Raw genomic sequence first — 23370 nt, 5'->3', positions numbered from 1 at the left:
CGCCATAGATGTGGGGAATATAATGGAGTACAGTAGGCTTTAAAGAGTTCAATTTTAACATCATCAGAACAGTAACTAAATTTGCGCGCAAGCATATTTGCTTGGGCATATAACTTTCTACACTGTCTCAGTACATCATCATCATCACTTAAATCATCCCTCAACACATGGCCCAAATATTTTACCTTTGTTACAACTTTAAGTTCTTGTTTGGACAAATAGAAAGATGGAAATATCAACTTTTGATCCGCCTTAGATTTAATCATCATTACCACAGTTTTAATAGGGTTATATTGGATGTCATATTGCACCCCATACTTTAAGTAGTTGCTGTAAACCAGCACTATAAGGTGTCATTACTACCAAGTCATCAGCATACATTAAATGATTAATGAGCCTATCCCCAACCATACATCCAGTCTTGCATTCATGTAATTTCTTTGACAGTTCATCCATATACAAATTAAACAGAATTGGTGACAATATCCCCCCCTGTCTTACCCCATTTGTAACTGGAAAACATGTTGAGACAGTTGTCCCCCATCTGACTTGCATAGTTTGTTTTGTATACCAGTAATACATAATACGTAGTAAGTATGAAGGAACCCCTCGCTCTTGCAGTTTCATAAAAAGTTTGCCATGGTTGATGCGATCAAAAGCCTTAGATGCATCTAAAAAGCACAAAAATACAGTGGAGTTATGTCTATTATATTTGGACACCATCTCTTTTAATGTGTAAACACACAAGTCTGGGCTATGTCCATTTTTAAAACCAAATTGATTGTCACAACTCATTATGTATCCCTGAAGTCTGTCTAATAAAATTCGCTCTAAGACTTTAGATAATACACTTGCAAGAGCTATTGGTCTATAATTATCTGAACTTGATACTTTACATGTTTTATCTTTAATTACTGGCACCAGGATTACGGACAGCATAGAGTCAGGCAATATTCCATGTGATAGGAAGCCAGAAAAACACATAGAGAGCAACACCGATATTCTTTTACTAGCATACTTCAGGTGCTCGGCTGTTATTTGATCAGAACCACATGATTTATTCAATGCCAGTTTTCCAATAGCATTGCACACTTCACCTGGCTTAATCACCATGCCATTATTGTCACCAGCCATACATATATTAAAATCAGCACTCTGAACACAGTTAAAAAGCTTACTAGAATACTTTCGCCATAACTCCACAATATTTTTATCTCCAGTAATCCCATCAATATTAGCCGACTGCGGTATTTTACTGTTGTTAATTCTTTTAACTTCTTTCCAGAAAGCGATACTGTCTTTCTGCCCAAGGTTTCCTGCCATAGAGTTTGCTCTCAACATCTGTTCATTCTTCTTAATAAAGCGCAACGCATACTTAAACTCAGCATTTGCTTCTTTCTTCTTCTCAAATTCTGGTCCGTATCTTATTTTACCAGCCAATACCCATTTTTGAGTGGCATCTTTAGCCTCTGAATATAGATCAGACACATGCACACTCCAACCAGGCATGATTCTATGCTTCTTCTTCTCAATAATAAGGGGATTACTATCATTAAGGAGGCCTGTCACTATTGTTTCATACATGTTGAGCACAGCCATGAAATGTTCCTGTTTCTTACAATTTATATCATCACATAGGATAGCTTCACATGGGATGTCAACATCACAAAGAGTTATATCAGTTCGACAATTATACTGCCAGAGATCAAAATCTGATTGTTTTCCCCAGTCTAGCTTTCTACGTGTACCATTATTGCAAACAGGCAATGCAGGTAAACATTCTAGATCAAGTGTCATAGAAACTGGAATATGATCTGCAATAGATCAACTATATAAGATCTCAGCTGCCACCAAGCAGTTGTGTGCATCAGCTGTGCATATACAGCTATCAGCTGGTAAGATTTTCTCACTTGAGAGCATAATCTTATCATTTCCACAAAACTCCTTCAAATGTCGCCCAAACAAGGAGTGAACATCTGATATATCAGCATTCATATCACCCATTACAAAGATACTCGTATATTCACTATCTTTTATAAAAGAACTAATAAAAGCGAGCCTATTAAGATATTCACTTTCATTCTGGTAAGATTCATAAGGTGTATAAACATTTAAGACAATAAAAGTATTCCCATCATGTGTAACGTTAACTGCAATGGCCCAGTCAACCTCAAGCCGAATTACAGAAATTAATGGGTCTAGTTTCTTATGCCAAAAAATGGCTATCCCACCAGGTATTCTGCCACGCACAATACCCAAACCCAAATCAGTTGTGGACTCCCCTGCCCCATAGAAGTCACTGTGCACAGTGTTGAGTTTGTCCAGATCTTGTACAGATAGCATAGTCTCTTGTATACATAGAATATCAAAACTCTCAAAGAGTGCGTCAATAACAATACGCCGTGCTTTGTCAGCAGCCCCTTGTCCAGTAGGCAGTCCACGCGAATTGTATGACACAACTTTCATCATTCATTCAACATCCACTTGCACACTTACCCCTCCTTGCATAGGGGGCGCAGTGGCCATAATCGGCCCGAGGGCGGTAGCTCTACGTGGTTCATAATACCTCCGAACCAGAGCCCCTTCGGGCCATAATTCAGGATTATACATTTCATTGATGTCCTGACATTCTGCAGTAACTTTGAAACAGCCATATCGGCTACGTGCACAATCGATTTTTAGGCAGGTCACATCCCTGTTAAGTTTTGACTTAAGATACTCTGACAGCGTCTCTGCATCCAAATCTGGACAGAATTTCGTGGCCAAAACACTCACTATTTTAGTCTTTACGACTTTTATAGTACTTACAGCGCCAGTGCCGATTATCGAAATAGATCCAGCTTTTTTTTCGGCCAGCGGCAGCAACAGGCATTCCCAGCGCTGTATTCGCCAGTTTCTGCCGAGGCCGTCCTTTCTTGACAACTTTACTCCACCCAGGAGAGCCGGTGGTGGGTACAAACCCAGCTGAGTCATTTTTCGTTGACGTTCCGCTAACACCGAGGCCGGTAGATTTCGCCCCGGTACGATTCACAGGCGTCAGATCAGAAGAGCTTGCGGACAATCGCCGCTCCGTGGCGCATAATTCCACCTCAGAGTCCAGTGCACCAGCTGCCACTTGTTTTACACCTTCGGACTCGACGCACTCGTCATTCCGCCACGCCGGTGCCACTGCAACTGCGCCGCCACTGCCATCGCCGTCCGGAACACCAGCACCCGTCAACCGCACCGCTCGTCCGGGCCTCCAGCGCAGACACTCGGCAGCTCACTTCCGCAACACCCGTCCGAACCTGCTCACAGACATCAGCTTGCAGCGAGGTGACGTGTTTCAGCGCACCCAGCTCAGCACTCAGGTGCTCCATTCTCCGTAGCAAACAGGAAACATCCAGGCTGGCAAATGATATCGGCGGTAGATCGTCGAGATAGTGACAAACAAATCTAGGGATATCCTCCCCACATTCGTTCAACACACTAAGACAAAGTTTTATATTGTTGGCGTCTTTATTTTGCCCTTTATGTCCAACGCATCGTTGCGTAGTCCTAGGGCAAAGTTCAAACAACACTTTCTTAGAGGCTTCAATCGCCTTGGTGTCGAACGTGTTTATCGCCAACAGGACGATCTCTTCCTGATTTAAAGTCCTCATTTTTGTAACAAGAAAAGTGAGAAGTTCATCCTCCACAACTGTCTTGCCATCAGTTGTCCTGTATATCACAGGTTTTAATCTCGAGCGTTTCAATGCAGGAGTTGTAGCGCTCCCTCCTGCAGCGTCCGCCATGATTTTTTGCCTCCTGTGAATGAGTTTTGTGAATGAGATTGATTAAAGGTTGTTGTTGCTTAAGTGTTATAATTGACTTTTTCCATTCAGAGGTCCGCAAAAAATGCACAGGGTCTTTGGTTTGGCATTGACAACTAGCCTACAGTGAGAAAACAGCTGAAGATTACAAGACTACAAGCAACCATGAACTGGCCCTGGCACTCTCATATTAAGAGTTCTTTACTTTTAAACAATAAGTAACTTGAGAGTTTCTGCACATTTTAAAATACAACTTGATGCCACTCCCCACAAATAGATGCAGTAGAATTTAGTGAACAAACTTTTACCCTTGACTTCTCATTTCAAAACGAGTAATCCATCTTGTTCGGTGAGACGAATAAACATTTGGTTTCCCCGTCATAACAGCCCTCTGAGATAAACCCTGAGGACTGCAACAAAACTGAGTTTTGACACCCCTGAGCTAGTCTAACAGCACAACAACCTCCCAAAATCCCCACTTAACTGGCATTGCTGCTTGAAAGCACCATCTTTTCTGTCATATGTGTGCACGTAAGGACCCAATATTATTTGTTGAACAGTTGTGATTCTTTCATAAACAATGAATTATACAAGTTTCCTCCTGTAAACGTCATGTAACATATCATTTATACGCCTTTAAGGCAAGTTGGAAAATGTCCGAAGTCCTCTTGTTTTTAACAAATTTAAATCACCATAAATCATGCTGTCCATGGAACTGAGTGATTAAAAAAAAGGGGTCCTCAAAGTGGACATACCGTCCACCCACTGACGAGATGGTAGGAGCAAGATGGCCGCCCTGTGGCTTCAACGGCTTGCACGGGCGTGTAAGGGCTATCTGCTATCCAGTCATATATACAGGTCGGTGTGCTGTATATATATAAGGCAAACTACATATGAACGGACATTTACATGTCAACATGTCAGATTATAGACGTCAGTTATAATCTGCAGCCACTTGTCAGGTTGATGTTACGTTTTCAAAACAAACTCAATTTCAAAATAGGCTAAGACACATACAACACACAATACAAGTACACAGATCAATCATTCATTTAGCCGTAGAAATTTCTGCACCATTTTAAATGTCAATTCGTAAATGAGATCATATCAAGCTTCATTCATCAACCGCTTTTCTCACCAGCACACTTGTGCCTCTCAGCGTTGCCCTTTGTTGGGAATCTTTGACCACACACTGAGCAAGAAAATGGTTTCTCATCAGTGTGGGTCTTTGTGTGTCTTTTTAACGTTACATTAAGAGTAAATTTTTTACCACAAACTGAGCAAGCAAAGGGCTTCTCTCCAGTGTGGGTTCGCGTGTGTATTTTTAAGTATCCCTTGGAAGAAAATTTTTTACCACAAACTGAGCAAGCAAAGGGCTTCTCTCCAGTGTGGGTTCTTGTGTGTGTTTTTAATTTTTCCTTAGAAGGAAATTTCTTACCACAAACTGAGCAAGCAAAGGGCTTCTCTCCAGTGTGGGTTCTTGTGTGTTTTTTTAATTTTTCCTTTTCAGGAAATTTCTTACCACAAACTGAGCAGGCAAAGGGCTTCTCTCCAGTGTGGGTTCTTGTGTGGATTTTTAAGTGTACCCTCCGAGCAAAATTTTGACCACAAACCAAGCAAGCAAAGGGCTTCTCTCCAGTGTGGGTTCTTGTGTGTATTTTTAAGCTTCCCTTGAAAGCAAAATTTTGACCACAAACCAAGCAAGCAAAGGGCTTCTCTCCAGTGTGGGTTCGCATATGCGTTGTTAAACTTCCCTTCTGAGAGAAACTTTGACCACAAACTGAGCAAGCAAAAGGCTTCTCTCCAGTGTGGATTTGCGTGTGCCTTGTTAAACTTCCCTTCTGAGCAAAATTTTGACCACAAACTGAGCAAGCAAAAGGCTTCTCTCCAGTGTGGGTTCTTGTGTGTGTTTTTAATTTTTCCTTAGAAGGAAATTTCTTACCACAAACTGAGCAAGCAAAGGGCTTCTCTCCAGTGTGGGTTCTTGTGTGTATTTTTAAGTATCCCTTGAAAGAAAAATTTTGACCACAAACTGAGCAAGCAAAAGGCTTCTCTCCAGTGTGGTTTCTTGTGTGTATTTTTAAGTATCCCTTGGAAGAAAAATTTTGACCACAAACTGAGCAAGCAAAAGGCTTCTCTCCAGTGTGGTTTCTTGTGTGTATTTTTAAGTATCCCTTGGAAGAAAAATTTTGACCACAAACTGAGCAAGCAAAAGGCTTCTCTCCAGTGTGGGTTCTTGTGTGCCTTGTTAAACTTCCCTTCTCAGAGAAATTTTGACCACAAACTGAGCAGGCAAAGGGCTTCTCTCCAGTGTGGTTTCTTGTGTGTGTTTTTAAGTGTATTTTGCGAGCAAAATTTTGACCACAAACCGAGCAAGCAAAGGGCTTCTCTCCAGTGTGGTTTCTTGTGTGTATTTTTAAGTATCCCTTGGAAGAAAAATTTTGACCACAAACTGAGCAAGCAAAAGGCTTCTCTCCAGTGTGGGTTCTTGTGTGTGTTTTTAATTGTCTCTTGCGAGCAAACTTTTTACCACAAACTGAGCAAGCAAAGGGCTTCTCTCCAGTGTGGGTTCTTGTGTGTGTTTTTAAGTATCCCTTGGAAGAAAAATTTTGACCACAAACTGAGCATGCAAAGGGCTTCTCTCCAGTGTGGGTTCTTGTGTGTGTTTTTAAGTATCCCTTGGAAGAAAAATTTTGACCACAAACTGAGCAAGCAAAAGGCTTCTCTCCAGTGTGGATTTGCGTGTGCCTTGTTAAACTTCCCTTCTCAGAGAAATTTTGACCACAAACTGAGCAAGCAAAAGGCTTCTCTCCAGTGTGGGTTCTTGTGTGTGATTTTAAGTATCCCTTCTGAGAGAAACTTTGACCACAAACTGAGCAAGCAAAAGGCTTCTCTCCAGTGTGGGTTCTTGTGTGTGTTTTTAAGTGTCCCTTGCGAGCAAATTTTCGACCACAAACTGTGCAAGCAAAGGGTTTATCACCAGTGTGGCCCATCGCGTGTGTTCTCAATTGAGACTTGGAACCAAAGGTTTTTCCACACTGAGAACATTTCCACCGTTTGCCATCAGTGTGACATGTCACATCATCGTCACACTGTTCATCGTCAGCAGTGTGAGGAGCGTGTGACGCGTCTTCACCATCTGACATGAGAGCTAACCGGCTGTCATCTTCTGTCATTTGTTGTCTTGACCTGCTGCTTGGAAACTCCGCCCCTTTGTTCTCTTCATATTGACGTTCATCTTCAGTCTTCAAATGGACACCAGTCACGGGCAACTCTGTGAAGTGCTCCTCCTCTTCAATGTATGGTGGCAGCTGCTCCTCTTTTTTGATGTTGGGAGGCTGTTGCCGCTTCTCTTCTTTAACTTGAAGAGGATCCAAGTCCTCCTCCTCTTCAATGTATGGTGGCAGCTGCTCCTCTTTTTTGATGTTGGGAGGCTGTTGCTGCTGCTCTTCTTTAACTTGAAGAGGCTCCAAGTCCTCCTCCTGTTTCACGCCAGGGAACTCTGGCTCCTGCCGCTCAGGAAAAATATATTTTTCACTGACATCTGCGAGACAAAAGATACACATGGTTTGGTAAAGTTAATGCATTGTGTTGTTATGTATAGGGATGTCCCGATACAACTTTTTTTACTTCCGATCCGATACAGATATTTTATCCTCGAGTACTTCCGATACCGATATCAGTCCGATACCATATCATTGGAGGTGTCCCGATGCAACTTTTTCTCCTTCCAATCTACAACCGATATTTTAGCTTAAGGTGACTGTAAATTACCAATATCAGTCCGATACCAATTCAGCAAGAATGATTTGTTTGTATTCGTATGAAATGTTACAAGAAACTTGATCAAGTGATACTATTTAATTATATAAGGAATAACCAGCACTAGTAGGTATGAGAAAATATGACCCATTTTTTCCAAAATTTGGGTTAACCTAAATTCAACTAAAAATATATGTACTGCATTTTAATAAAAATAAATACAAAGTGAATAAAAGGACCTTGAGGAATAATCTGAATAAAGTAAACAAAAATAAATTATACTCTTTCAAGTGCAAAATAATTCAAGTTTACAGGCAGTAGATACAGAATCTTATACTGTGTTGCGTTATTTTTTTGACACACTAATTTGTGCATAATTAATTAACCTAAAATAATGTGCTCAACAACAGCCTTTTAATATGTATATAAGGCAAACTACATATGAACGGACATTTACATGTCAACATGACGGATTATAGCCGTCAGTTATAATCTGCAGCCACTTGTCAGGTTGATGTTACGTTTTCAAAACAAATTCATTTTCAAAATAGGCTAAGACACACACAACACACAATACAAGTACACAGATCAATCATTCATTTAGCGGTAGAAATTTCTGCACCATTTTAAATGTCAATTCCTAAATGAGATCATATCAAGCCTCATTCATCAACCGCTTTTCTCACCAGCACACTTGTGCCTCTCAGCGTTGCCCTTTGTTGGGAATCTTTGCCCACAAACTGAGCAAGAAAATGGTTTCTCATCAGTGTGAGTCTTTGTGTGTCTTTTTAATGTTTTATTAACAGTAACTTTTTGACCACAAACTGAGCAAGCAAAAGGCTTCTCTCCAGTGTGGGTTCTTGTGTGGATTTTTAAGTTTCCCTTCTGAGCAAAATTTTGACCACAAACTGAGCAGGCAAAAAGCTTCTCTCCAGTGTGGGTTCTTGTGTGTATTTTTAATTTGTCCTTATAACGAAATTTCTTACCACAAACTGAGCAGGCAAAGGGCTTCTCTCCAGTGTGGGTTCGCGTGTGCCTTTTTAAAGTTCCCTTCTCAGAGAAACTTCGACCACAAACTGAGCAGGCAAAAGGCTTCTCTCCAGTGTGGGTTCTTGTGTGTCTTTTTAAGTGTCCCTTGCGAGCAAATTTTCGACCACAAACCGAGCAAGCAAAGGGCTTCTCGCCAGTGTGGGTTCGCGCGTGCATTTTTAAAGTTCCCTTCTCAGAGAAACTTCGACCACAAACTGAGCAGACAAAGGGTTTATGACCAGTGTGGCCCATCGCATGATTTCTCAATTGAGACTTGAAACCAAAGGTTTTTCCACACTGAGAACATTTCCACCGTTTGCCATCAGTGTGACATGTCACATCATCGTCACACTGTTCATCGTCAGCAGTGTGAGGAGCGTGTGACGCGTCTTCACCATCTGACATGAGAGCTAACCGGCTGTCATCTTCTGTCATTTGTTGTCTTGACCTGCTGCTTGGAGACTCCGCCCCTTTGTTCTCTTCATATTGACGTTCATCTTCAGTCTTCAAATGGACACCAGTCACGGGCAACTCTGTGAAGTGCTCCTCCTCTTCAATGTATGGTGGCAGCTGCTCCTCTTTTTTGATGTTGGGAGGCTGTTGCCGCTTCTCTTCTTTAACTTGAAGAGGATCCAAGTCCTCCTCCTCTTCAATGTATGGTGGCAGCTGCTCCTCTTTTTTGATGTTGGGAGGCTGTTGCTGCTGCTCTTCTTTAACTTGAAGAGGCTCCAAGTCCTCCTCCTGTTTCACGCCAGGGAACTCTGGCTCCTGCCGCTCAGGACAAATATATTTTTCACTGACATCTGCGAGACACAAGACACACATGGTTTGGTAAAGTTATTGCATTGTGATGTTATGTATTTTATATTGAAGTTTATCACATGGGCCACATGAGTGAAAGAATAACAAATCTGGCAAATGTTACGTCCCATCTGCATTCTGTTCCAGAAATCACTTAACATAACTCTATAACCCTGATTGTTCCGGACATAAAAAATATTACATTGAATATTTGATTTTTTTTATTGAACATATAAACATACAAACAGCAGAGAAACAAAGAATTAAAAAAGAAAAGAACCCCATAAAATCATCAATCAATCACAGTTTACGTGTTCAAAAGGGAGTAGGAAGAAGTTAAAAACTTATCTCGTCCTACCCTTTATACATGATATATTTAGACTTATTTCATTATTAATACAATACGAGGTTAATATTTCTAAAAATAAAATGTATAAACCTGGTTATGAATACAAGTGCACTTGGACATGCGTGCATTTGCTAGCAACATATGTACATGAAATTCCTAGACATATGCAATAATACATTTATGAATCATAGACTCATACTCAAAAATACAATTTTCATGCTCTTATCTGACACTAGTAATTTTTTTTTAACTTTGCTTTGAAACAATTTTTTTAAACAATTTTTTAAACTCAACAAGTGAGTCACATCTTTTCAGGTCAATTCCCAAATGATTCCACAAATTAACACCTTTAACAGATAGACACCTTTGCTTAATATTTCTTCTTGTTTTGGGTTTATATATATATCACCTTATATCTTTTTTTTCCCTCTAATTTATTCAACATATAAACAGGCAAACAGCAGAGATAAGAAAAAAAACAACAGAATCAAAAGAAATGAAAATCCCCAAAAAATAATCATTCAATCAATCATAACTTACGTGTTCAAAAGGGAGTAGGAAGAAGTTAGAAACTTATCTAGTCCTACCCCTTTTACTAAATATATTTAAACTTATTTCATTATTAATACAATACTAATCTACTTGTGACGGAGCGTCAGTAACTGTCCGCCACTCTCCGACGGGGCACGCTGCCGTCTAGCTGAGAGGAGCAGCTACTTAGCTAGCTAGCCTTAGGCTAGCTCGCTAAGGGGTATGGCGGCGCATGAGCATGCTGCGGCTTCAAGCTCTCCCCATTTGTGCGTGTTTTTTATGTGTATTTTTGTAAGCTGTTCGAGTGTACCGGACTTTAAAATCAACTATAACCGGGTGGACTTGTTAAACATTGGCTTCCAGCAGAAAATGACTGTTTGTGGCGACTTTCATCGCATGCATGATATTCCGGATGAGATAGTGAGACCAGCGGGGTCTCCGTGGATTGTTATCGGGTCTGGTAGGCGACGGAGGCGGCGCCGCGAGAGGAAGCAGAAGCGTGGCTGCAGAGCCGGCCTGCTAACTCGGCTCAGGAAACAGCCACTCAAACCATCGCTGCCAAGCATTTACCTCTCAAACGCCAGATCCATGGTGAACAAGACGGACGATTTGGATTTACAGCTGGCTGGAAGTAGTCACGTTCAAGAATGCAGCACGTTAATCATTACGGAGACGTGGCTGCACTCACAAATACCCGACGCTGCGATGCAGCTAGCCGGCCGCACGCTACACAGATCGGACAGGACCAGCGACTCCGGGAAAAGGAGAGGTGGTGGCCTTTGCATCTACGTGAATGAAGGTTGGTGTAATAACAGCACTGTACTGGACAAACATTGTTCCCCGGACCTGGAATTCATGTCGGTGAGATGCAGACCCTTCTTCTTACTAAGAGAGCCAGCTGTTATTATCATCACTGCCGTCTACATACCACCGGATGCTTTTGTAAAAACCTCTCCTTTTCTCTACTGCTTGACGCTATAAACAATCATCTGTATGCCTACCCAAATGGCGCGCACATCATCGCAGGAGATTTTAATCAGGCAAATCTCAAAACTGTTTTACCAAAATTTTACCAGCACGTGAAATGTCCAACAAGAGGTGATAAAACATTGGATCATGTGTACTCTAACATTAAGAGTGCATACAGAGCCATACCCCTCCCCCACCTGGGACAGTCTGATCACATCTCACTGTTCCTGGTCCCAGCATACACCCCTCTCAGCCGTCAAAGCAAGCCCAAAAGACAGACCATTATCACCTGGCTTGACGACGCCCTCCCCCGACTCCAGGACTGCTTTGAACAGACACAGTGGGAGACTTTCCACCACGAAGACCTGGCCACATTCACAGATACAGTACTGTCTTACATCAGGTACTGCATGGGCACGGTTACGGTGGAGAAGATCATCCAGGTGTACCCAAACCAGAAGCCGTGGATGACGAGCCAAGTCCGCTCGCTTCTCCGGGCCCGGGATGCATCCTTCAGATCAGGCAACGGTGCACTCTACAGCGCAGCTCGTGCCAACCTGAGGAGAGGCATCAAGACCGCCAAAGCAACCTACAAGGAGAAGATAGAAGGGCAACTCAACAACCCCCGACAGATGTGGCAGAGCATACAGTCCCTCACAAACTACAAGGGTTGTGCTGCGACTCCTGGGGACTCAGATGCGGCATTAGCAGAGGAGCTAAACAGTTTCTTTGCTCGCTTTGAGTCCCAAACTCAGAACTCAGTCACACCACCCCATCCTCTATTACAACTTCCACCAACTTCTGGCACCACCTCACTGATTGTAGCGGTGGAAGACGTGAGACGTGTGCTCCGTGCTGTCAACCCCAGGAAGGCCGCAGGACCGGACGGTGTACCGGGGAAAGTACTTAAGGCATGTGCTGACCAACTAGCACCAGTATTCACGGATATTTTTAACCTGTCACTGGAACAAGCCCACATTCCAGCCTGCCTAAAATCAGCCACCATCATCCCAGTCCCCAAGAAGTCACCCACAATAAATCTAACCGACTTCCGTCCAGTAGCACTCACCCCAGTCATCACAAAGTGTTTTGAAAAACTGGTACTAAGACACATCAAAGCTTGTCTCCCCTCCACTCTCGATCCATATCAGTTGGCATATCGGCCAAATAGATCCACTGAGGATGCAATAACAATCACCCTCCACGCTGCACTGAGCCATCTTGAGAAAAGGGGAAGCTATGTCAGAATGGTCAGAATGCTTTTTATTGACTACAGCTCAGCCTTTAATACAATAATACCGGACATTCTTATCCCCAAGTTGTCTAACCTGGGGCTCCCGCCCTCCACTTGCTCTTGGATTAAGGACTTTCTGGTCGACCGACCCCAGCACGTCAAGCTGGGTCCCTGTCCCCATCTCTCATCCACCTGCACGCTGAGAACTGGCTCGCCTCAAGGCTGTGTCCTGAGCCCACTACTTTTCTCACTTTACGCACATGAATGTAGACCCACCCATTCTGAGAACATGGTTGTGAAATTTGCGGATGACACAACAGTGGTGGGGATGATTACAGAGGGAAATGAGGCGGCCTATAGGGAAGAGGTCCTTAGGCTGAGTGAGTGGTGTGCCCTCAACAACTTAACAATGAACATTTCCAAAACAAAAGAACTCATTCTGGACTTCCGACGGAGCAAAACTGCCCCTGCCCCTCTGTACATCAACGGCGAAAGCGTGGAGCGTGTGGAGACCTTCAAATTCCTTGGGGTTCACATCTCTAAAGACCTCTCCTGGACAGCTAACACCACAGCACTAGTCAAAAGGGCACAGCAGAGATTGCACTTCCTGAGATTACTAAGGAAGGAGCAACTTAACACCAAACTGCTGGTGACCTTCTATAGATCAGCAATTGAGAGTCTGCTGACCTATGCTGTGTCAGTATGGCACTCAAGCTGCACAGAAGCGGACAGGAAGAGACTGCAAAGGGTCATCAACACAGCACAGAAGACCATCGGCTGCCCCCTACCTCCACTGACTACCATCTACAACTCCCGGTGTCTCGGTCAGGGCAAGGAAAATCATCAAGGACCATACGCACCCCGGTTTCCACTTCTTCAGCGCCGGCGCGTGATGCCGTGCCGTGGACGCTCGCCCGCATTCTGCGGGGTCGTGGGACAATGAACACTGGACCAAACCGAAGCACTTCCTGCATTGAACTTAAATAGCATATTTTGCCGCGCTTCAGCTGTCACCTGACTTTGGAGTGAACCATAACAGTAGTAGATCTATTAGGTGAATTGCTTTCTGTTTGAGGGAAGAAATTACGGGTAGTGAATGGAGGATTTTTGTTATGAGGAATATATGCTGTAGATATTGTTCATTTACATATGCTTTAGCTGCTTTTTGTTCCTTTTTGTTTAATTTCTAAATGGTTTGTCCAGGGGGAGGGGCTAGAGAGAGGAGCGTGATGGTGAGGGCTGAGCTGTCAACAGTAAGTTGTAGAAATGACCAAAAAGAAGTTGTAAATATTTTTGAAATTGTTTTTCCCTGCACTGGACTTGCACTGTCAATATTTTTTCACCTTTTTGGATGCTGCGTTGGGGTAAATAAAAAAAACACTCACTGAAGGTTTTCGACTGCGCCATCATTTTCCCCCCTCTTAAAACGAACCCATGACATTACTATTTTAAAAATAAAATATATAAACCAAGTTTTATATATATATATATATATATATATATATATATATATATATATATATATATATACATATATATACACACACACACACACAAGTGCACATAGACATATTCACATTTGCCAAAAATATATATACATAAATTTCCTAAACATATACCATAATACCTATCTAAATCATTTACACATACTCACATATACAATTTTCATATTCTGGTCTGACATAGGTAATTTTTTTTAACTTTACTTTGAAACATTTTGTTAAACTCCAGAGGTGAGTCACAACATTATAAACAACTTCTGAGTACTGTGGCAGAGTAAATTGTTATAAACTTTATACATTATTTGTGCTATTTTAAATATCATAAGGACTGTGTCTAATTTCAAACAAAGTCTGAGTACAGAGTAGATTTTTGTGTACTTTGTACATTATTTGTGCTCATTTAAACTCAACCAAGTCATAACATTGTATTGCATTTAATTTAATAATGGATGTGTTGATTCTGTATATTTTGATTGATTAATAATTCATAAAGCTCTCTTTTGCAATTTGAAAACAGAGCTGATATTTGTTTGATGTGCATTTCCCCAGATTTCCACACAATAGGTCAGATATGGTAATAATAATGAACTGTATAATGTATATAATGATTTCATGTTAAAGTCATCCTTAGTTTTATAGAGTATCCCTCTGATTTTTGACATTTTCTGAGTGGCTTCCAACTTAATTTATCATCAATAACTATTCCAAGGAATTTGTTTCCATACACCCTTTCTATTTCAATTGAATTCACCATAATTTATATTAGAATATTAGAGATGAAAACACAAATTTCAGAAAACGGGTTGCTCATTGGTTGAATTGATTTTTGATGAGTAAAAGTTAACATTTGCCTAGGAAAAGAAAGTCTACTGGGAATGGATTGAAATATGCTTGACGTATTGTAACTTGTTCAACCATTTTACAAATCTTATGCGATGAAATAGAGCGTTTTCACGACACGTCATCAGGCGCGGCATTAACCCGGAAGCAGCCATCTTGGAGATAGTCCGTTGTCCACACTCCGAGTCCGCACCACATGACCACAACGGAGAACTTTGTTGAGGACAATGGTGAACCTTTGTCCATCAGATGTTGATTTTGATTAAAGTGAATACAATTTTCCCTTTGGAAACAAAATACCATTAATCATTAATAGATGACTATTTTTTTGTTTAGTAACTAAAACATGCAAAAATAAAAACAAACACACAGATGAAATGCTAAATGCAATCAAGCTTGATTAGGGTGTTTCTGTATTAATAATAGCAACCATCCGGTCGATCCATATTGAGCTGTTTTCAGTAAAGGCAATGACAGAAGTTTGTTACAATTCAACAATCAGAATGAAAGGATAATAGGAATACAATAGCGGTCTCTAGTGGCGAGAACATCCATTCATTTTGTTGCATATACTTGCTTGGTCTGCAAATATGTAGCCTCAAGATATTTCTAAAAGATTTGCGATTTATAGTAATCATTGTTACTGTATGGTTATGGAAGACAACAGAATGTCACTCAGCAGCTCACACATTTATTCAAGGAAGCCATGCATCTCATTCTCAACTGTATTCTAAGTACAACAGTGTATATAAGAGTGTATTATAAATTATGCTACGGCATAACAAACGTTTCTTCGACCTTTGGAAAAAATAAATATATATATAAATTCATTCAACATAATTTCAACTCACAAGTAAACCGTCTGAAGAGCAAAACTTCACAGCAGTTCACTGAAATACTTGTAATTATTGAGAGGTTTCTTTCCTTTTTCCTTTTAAAGTTGATGACTTGGTCATGTGTCTCCCTCACCCGTGCACACACCATTTGGTTGAAAGCTTCCAAACCTTTGTACGATTTAAGGTATTCTGCTGTGTACAGGCTCGGCGAGAAAATCAGGTAGTTAGTTCACAATGTCGGGGGTTGTAACTGAAGGAAGAATCGCCGGGTCGTCATGGATAGAAGAAGAGGTGGCCAACTCATACGAATCTGTACGTATTTTTTCCAAATCGCGGGCTTTTTCCTGTTGCCAAGTCCGTCCCTATATGCATTAGCATCTTTGGTGGGCTTTGCCGAGCTTTTGAAGTAGTTTTGACATCGATAAAGACTCGCCAAACAATTCTCATTGTAATTCTCTATTGGCTTGCGTTAGCTTTAGTACGTCAATATCTCCCAAGATGGCCGCGCATCCGGGTTACTGCCGAGTTCGTGACATCAGTGAAAACGCTCTATTGCTGCATTCGAGGATGGTCGGAAGTCGGAAATATCCAAGTTGAAACTTCCCAGTTCCGAGCACAAAGCATTCGAGGAAGCAAAATGGCGGATAGTTGTTTTTTTCATTTTAGACCTCCACTTATTTTTAATATTTTTTTTCCCTGTATATCTTATTTTGGTCCTCAAAACTCAATTTGATTTACAGGAAACTTGTTTTTGTGTGCAATTTTGCTTTATTTATTGTTTTCATCTTATTTCATAAGCATTCCATACAGTTAAGTAGTTTACGGTGTAATTTCATGCAGGGATATAGCAGCAATACTGTCGTTACATGAAGCTATGGTGAATATTTATGAATGAAGAAAGCTGTCTAGTTTTATACTCGAGTAAATTGTGTTTTGCCATTCCGAGTGACGTCACATTGTAGTCCAAACTGTTTCATGCTGTGACGTGAAAATTGAACATGTTGCTCTGCTCAATCCAATTCTCATCTGAGAAATGTACCAAACCGACTGAAGAAAAAAAAAACTAACTGTGTATCGTAACAAAGTGCCCCGGTGAAGATTCCTTTCAAAATAAATTCGGACATATGGTTGAAAAGTGTCGATGAAACAAGTGACAAACCTGCTCTGTTCAACACAACTCGAGGCTGCTTGTAAACGGCGTCCAGCAGTTGACGTTGTCGCTCGTTGTCCTCCTGTGCTCCACAAAGCTCCTCTTCGTCCTTGACTTTCGCCATTGTGAACATCTTCACACGATATTCACGACACTTTACGCTCACGATTGACGTCTGCTGAGCCAATTTGTCGATAGCAAACGCGTCTCGTTTTTTGGCGCCGAGCAAGCTAAACTAAGCTAAGCTAAGCTAAGCCAAGCTAAGCTAAGCTAAGCTAAGGCAAAATAAAGAGGGCCGAGAGATACGATTGAACCAGACACGAAACGTAGCAATTATGTTTGACTTCAATAAAGTAGTGACGGGGCAAAGTGTCGATGTGTCAGTTCGTTCCGTACGAATTCGTGTTGAATTATTTTTATAGTGAAGCCGAGCGTAAACGCGTCGTGCCTGGAATGGAGTCGCTCTTCTGCTACCACGTGAAATCTACGGCAATCACAGTTGGACAAATCACCATGTCACGAAAATATTAATATTGTACTTTGAAAAAAATCCTAAAAAGTTTAATACTCGATTCATTTGGATAATAAAAATAATCAAATCGTCAAACTACATTTGGACGAATAAGAAGAAACATGTTTACTTCCTGTACATACGAGTAGCATGGAAGGCATGGAAAGAAAATTAAATACACATACTTACCACAGTCACATTTTTTGTTTTCATCCCACTTTTGGTTTTTATTTTCATTCATTCATTCATTCATTCATTCATTCCTTCGCGTTGACAAAAAAGCCTGGCGGCTCGATGAGGGCCAATGTCAGCAGTCTTCTTGTGGCCCTCTTCAGCTTTGGGTCCTCCCTGCATGAGAAGACAAACGCGCACACAGCAACTGACTTCTGAGGGGGGGGGGGGAGTTCTCGTTTCCGTTACCCAAAACAAAAACAAAACAAAACAAAAATAACCAATGCATGGGGAGGCAAACGAATTTGATTACAACATTACATAATTCAGCACCAATACCATTAAAACAAACTTTAAAAATGGTGTAAATTCCGTCAAAAACAGAACCGTATACGTAAAATGTTATGGGGCTCAACTCGGGAAAAAAAAAAAATATATATATATAAAGAGAGAGAGAGAGAGAGAGAGAGAGTCGATTAAAATTTTTAATCATATTTAATCGCATTACTTCAATAATTAACTGACGATTAATTGCACATTATTCACAGATTTTATATCTCAATTTATATCTAAATTTACAACTCTTTGACTGCCAGGCGTTATAAAAACAAAACAAAAAAATCCACAGTGCCAGCCGCTTTTGAGCATTTTAAATCATCTTTCAAGGCAAAAAGAATATTGTTTGCCTTTACTTCATATACAATGTGGCTACTCAATGAAAGATCGCATTCCATTCATTGGAATTTTACTAATCATCATGAAACGTCTTTGGCAGTCAAAGAGTTTTAAAAGTAAATTTTTCCCCCTAATTTAAATATGGTTTTATTTTTTAGGCATTGATAAACAAATTAAATAATTCAATAAAAAAGTTTTGAAAAAATCATTGATAAAGTAATTTCATAACAATTCAAGATTTTTTTTTTATTCATTGATAGAGTAATTTCATAATAATGCAATAAAAAAAAAAGTTTAAAAAATAAAATATGTACTTTACTGTAAAATCAAACCAAAGTGTGACTGATTTGTTTTGGTCATTTTTCTGTCACTACAACATGGCATAATTGCATTTGCAAGACAATGGTGACAGCTCAGTGCATTTTTCTTTTCATAATAGGAGCTGCCTAATTTTTAATAATAAGTAACTTGTGAAAATTATGCACATTTTTTAAAACTGTAAAATACAACACAGTGCCCACAAATATATGCATTCGCTGATGCTTTTATTTTGTTAAGTGAAATAGGATGTGGATTGTAAAATGACGAATCTTTACTGCATTGGAACCAGAAACGATCGATGTGTTCTTTTCATATTAAGAGTTCTGTAATTTTAAACAATAAGTAACTTGCGAGTTTCTGCACATTTTAAAATTGTAAAATACAACTTGACGCCACTCCCCACAAATAGATGCAGTAGAATTTAGTGAACAAACTTTTACCCTTGACTTCTCATTTCAAAACGAGTAATCCATCTTGTTCGGTGAGACGAATAAACATTTGGTTTCCCCGTCATAACAGCCCTCTGAGATAAACCCTGAGGACTGCAACAAAACTGAGTTTTGACACCCCTGAGCTAGTCTAACAGCACAACAACCTCCCAAAATCCCCACTTAACTGGCATTGCTGCTTGAAAGCGCCATCTTTTCTGTCATATGTGTGCACGTAAGGACCCAATATTATTTGTTGAACAGTTGTGATTCTTTCATAAACAATGAATTATACAAGTTTCCTCCTGTAAACGTCATGTAACATATCATTTATACGCCTTTAAGGCAAGTTGGAAAATGTCCGAAGTCCTCTTGTTTAAAACAAATTTAAATCACCATAAATCATGCTGTCCATGGAACTGAGTGATTAAAAAAAAGGGGTCCTCAAAGTGGACATACCGTCCACCCACTGACGAGATGGTAGGAGCAAGATGGCCGCCCTGTGGCTTCAACGGCTTGCACGGGCGTGTAAGGGCTATCTGCTATCCAGTCATATATACAGGTCGGTGTGCTGTATATATATAAGGCAAACTACATATGAACGGACATTTACATGTCAACATGACGGATTATAGCCGTCAGTTATAATCTGCAGCCACTTGTCCGGTTGATGTTTTCAAAACAAATTCATTTTCAAAATAGGCTAAGACACATACAACACACAATACAAGTACACAGATCAATCATTCATTTAGCGGTAGAAATTTCTGCACCATTTTAAACGTCAATTCGTAAATGAGATCATATCAAGCTTCATTCATCAACCGCTTTTCTCACCAGCACACTTGTGCCTCTCAGCGTTGCCCTTTGTTGGGAATCTTTGACCACAAACTGAGCAAGCAAAGGGCTTCTCTCCAGTGTGGGTTCTTGTGTGTGTTTTTAAGTGTTCCTTGCGAGCAAATTTTCGACCACAAACTGTGCAAGCAAAGGGTTTATCACCAGTGTGGCGCATCGCATGATTTCTCAATTGAGACTTGAAACCAAAGGTTTTTCCACACTGAGAACATTTCCACCGTTTGCCATCAGTGTGACATGTCACATCATCGTCACACTGTTCATCGTCAGCAGTGTGAGGAGCGTGTGACGCGTCTTCACCATCTGACATGAGAGCTAACCGGCTGTCATCATTTGACATTTGTTGTCTGCTTGGAGACTCCGCCCCTTTGTTCTCTTCATATTGACGTTCATCTTCAGTCTTCAAATGGACACCAGTCATGGGCAACTCTGTGAAGTCCTCCTCCTCTTCAATGTATGGTGGCAGCTGCTCCTCCTTTTTGATGTTAGGAGGCTGTTGCTGCTGCTCTTCTTTAACTTGAAGAGGCTCCAAGTCCTCCTCCTGTTTCACGCCAGGGAACTCTGGCTCCTGCCGCTCAGGAAAAATATATTTTTCACTGACATCTGCGAGACACAAGATACACATGGTTTGGTAAAGTTAATTTATTGTGATGTTATGTATTTTATATTGAAGTTTATCACACGGGCCACATGAGTGAATGAATAACAAATCTATACACAAGTATTTTTTTTTTTTACTTTTAAACAATTTTTTTTTTAACTCAACAAGTGAGTCACATCCTTTCAGGGCAATTCCCAAATGATTCCACAAATTAACACCTTTAACAGATACACACCTTTGCTTAATATTTGTTCTTGTTTTTTTGGTTTTATTTTTGGTTTTTATATACATCTGCACCCCTTATATCATAAGGACTGTGTCTAATTTGGTGCTAATTTAAACTCAACCAAGTCATAAAATTTCATTGTGTTTAATTTAATAAATAATGGATGTGTTGATTCTATATATTTGGATTAATTAATAATTCTTATAGCTCTTTTGCAATTTGAATACAGTTGGTGTTTTTTTTTCTATTTGTATTTGCCCAGATTTCCACACAATAGGTCAGATATTGTAATAATAATGAACTGTATAATGTATATAATGAGTTCATGTTCAGGACATCCTTAGTTTTATAGAGTATCCCTATGATTTTTGACATTTTCCTTTTTACATTTTCTATGTGTGGCTTCCAAAATAATTTATCATCAATAACTACTACAAGGAATTTGTTTTCATACACCCTTTCTATTTCAATTGAATTAACTAGGGCTGGGTTCAAAATATTGATACATCGATATCGTATAGATACGCCTTTTCATATCCCAATATCGATACATAAAGCCATGTATAGATATATCGACCCCACCCCCAACACACACACACACACACACACACACCACATTCAACACACACAAACAAATGCTTCCGAGCCCGTGTCACTTACACGGAGGAAGCCAGTATCGATCATCTCCCCACCCACCCCATCCCCTCAACCACCATTGGAACATTTGCACAAAAAACAATGAATGAGTGTCAGTGGTTTTTTGTCACTTTTTTTTTTTTTTTACATAGCCTGTACTGTGGTTGTAATTGATTTAAATTATTATTTATTGTTTTTATAAGGCCGTGTTAAATAAAACAGTATTAATGCAACTGCAATTGATTCAATTCTTAATGTAAATATTCATATTTTTACTAATGCATTAAATTACAGCAAGAAGTTTCTACTATTTGCAGCACTGGTACTTTTGACTGTCTAAAATAGGTGCTGCATGAATTCCTCAAATGAATCGAAAATCGTTGTGAATCATTAATCGAATCGAATCGGACCCTTGCGAATCGAATCGATCCTGGAAATTTGAATCGATACCCAGCCCTAGAATTCACCATAAATTCATCCATCCATCCATCTTCCTCCGCTTATCCGAGGTCGGGTCGCGGGGGCGGCAGCTTTAGGAGGGAAACCCAGACCTCCCTCTCCCCAGCCACTTCAACCAGCTCCTCCGGCGGGATCCCAAGGCGTTCCCAGGCCAGCCGGGAGACATAGTCTCTCCAGCGTGTCCTGGGTCATCTAAGGCGCCTCCCGCCGGTGGGACATGCCCGGAAGACCTCCCCAGGGGGGCGTCCAGGAGGCCTCCGAACCAGATGCCCGAGCCACCTCAGCTGGCTTCTCTCAACGCGGAGGAGCAGCGGCTTGACTCCGAGTCCCTCCCGGATGACCGAGCTTCTCACCCTATCTCTAAGGGAGAGCCCGGACACCCTGCGGACGTTCACAAGTGAGTGGCAAACTTTTGTTTTGATTAGTCAAGCCACACAGCACGGACAAATTGTATCAATACACAGTATGCGGTTAACAGACCCACGCAATCACACATACACAACAAATACTTTGGAGCATAAAATTATTTATCACTAAAGCATAGTTGCAGTACAATGTAAGTTGAATCCTCTATACTTTTTTTTTTTTTATTGCCAAGTTTGTCACGGTTGATGACTGTCGCTAAGTTATAATAATAATAATAATAATAATAATAATAATAAACAGCACTTTACACATCCTTATGGATTGATATTTTTCACTGAACCCATATGTCGTTTCTGTATATTATCGACATATCTCAACTCAATCTTTTTTATAAAGCACTTTAAAACATCCATTGCTGCATACAAAGTGGATGGAATAGAAATCAGTCTTGCAGTGGACACAAGTGAAAGAAAATAACACAAAATAAAATTAATTATAGTAAATATATGTAGGTAAGTATATTATATAAGTAAGTAAGTATAAAAGCAAAAAATATATATATATATATAAGATGCAGGGAAGTGAATAAGTAAATATAACTATAAATAAAATAACAAAATACAGAAGGCACCATAAAACACTGAAATGATGCCAAGTTTCATGCTGAGTCAAAGACCAAAGAAAAAAGATGTCTGGCAAAAATGATCTGAAATTTTATCTATATCGTACAGCCCTAAATCCAAAAAGCAAATGAAGGCAACTGCTAGCTAATCTCAGATAGAAGGGGCTGGTTCACAGTCATTCCGCCGCTTTTGCAGTTGTCACAATGCCACTGTCCAGATCATGGCGAAGACTTGGCGTGGCTGACTTTGACGACTTGGCGTGGCTGACTTTGACGACTTGGCGTGGCTGACTTTGACGACTTGGCGTGGCTGACTTTGACGACTTGGCGTGGCTGACTTTGACGACTTGGCGTGGCTGACTTTGAAGACTTGGCGTGGCTGACTTTGAAGACTTGGCGTGGCTGACTTTGAAGACTTGGCGTGGCTGACTTTGAAGACTTGGCGTGGCTGACTTTGAAGACTTGGCGTGGCTGACTTTGAAGACTTGGCGTGGCTGACGTTGAAGACTTGGCGTGGCTGACGTTGAAGACTTGGCGTGGCTGACTTTGAAGACTTGGCGTGGCTGACTTTGAAGACTTGGCGTGGCTGACTTTGAAGACTTGGCGTGGCAGACTTTGAAGACTTGGCGTGGCAGACTTTGAAGACTTGGCGTGGCAGACTTTGAAGACTTGGCGTGGCAGACTTTGAAGACTTGGCGTGGCAGA

General features: G+C 40.7%; 1 protein-coding gene across 1 annotated transcript in view; it reads right to left on the bottom strand.

Annotated features, from left to right (window-relative positions):
* LOC144006647 (uncharacterized) overlaps positions 1–17255 on the bottom strand; it is a 17654-nt gene extending 399 nt beyond the window's left edge. The window contains exons 1-3 of the mRNA XM_077505614.1: positions 16804–17255; positions 8540–9385; positions 1–7335 (exon numbers count right to left, since the gene is read on the bottom strand). The exon at positions 1–7335 is cut by the window's left edge and continues 399 nt beyond it. Of these exons, the coding sequence (XP_077361740.1) occupies positions 4913–7335; positions 8540–9385; positions 16804–16927 (3393 nt within the window). The 5' untranslated portion in view covers positions 16928–17255 and the 3' untranslated portion in view covers positions 1–4912. The remainder of the gene's footprint in view (positions 7336–8539; positions 9386–16803) is intronic.
* Between the last annotated feature and the right edge of the window lie 6115 nt (positions 17256–23370).

This window comes from Festucalex cinctus, chromosome 1 (assembly GCF_051991245.1).
Source record: "Festucalex cinctus isolate MCC-2025b chromosome 1, RoL_Fcin_1.0, whole genome shotgun sequence".
NCBI lineage: Eukaryota > Metazoa > Chordata > Actinopteri > Syngnathiformes > Syngnathidae > Festucalex > Festucalex cinctus.
The sequence above is the reverse complement of the archived record's forward strand: the minus strand, read 5'-3'. Positions and strand labels throughout refer to the sequence as shown.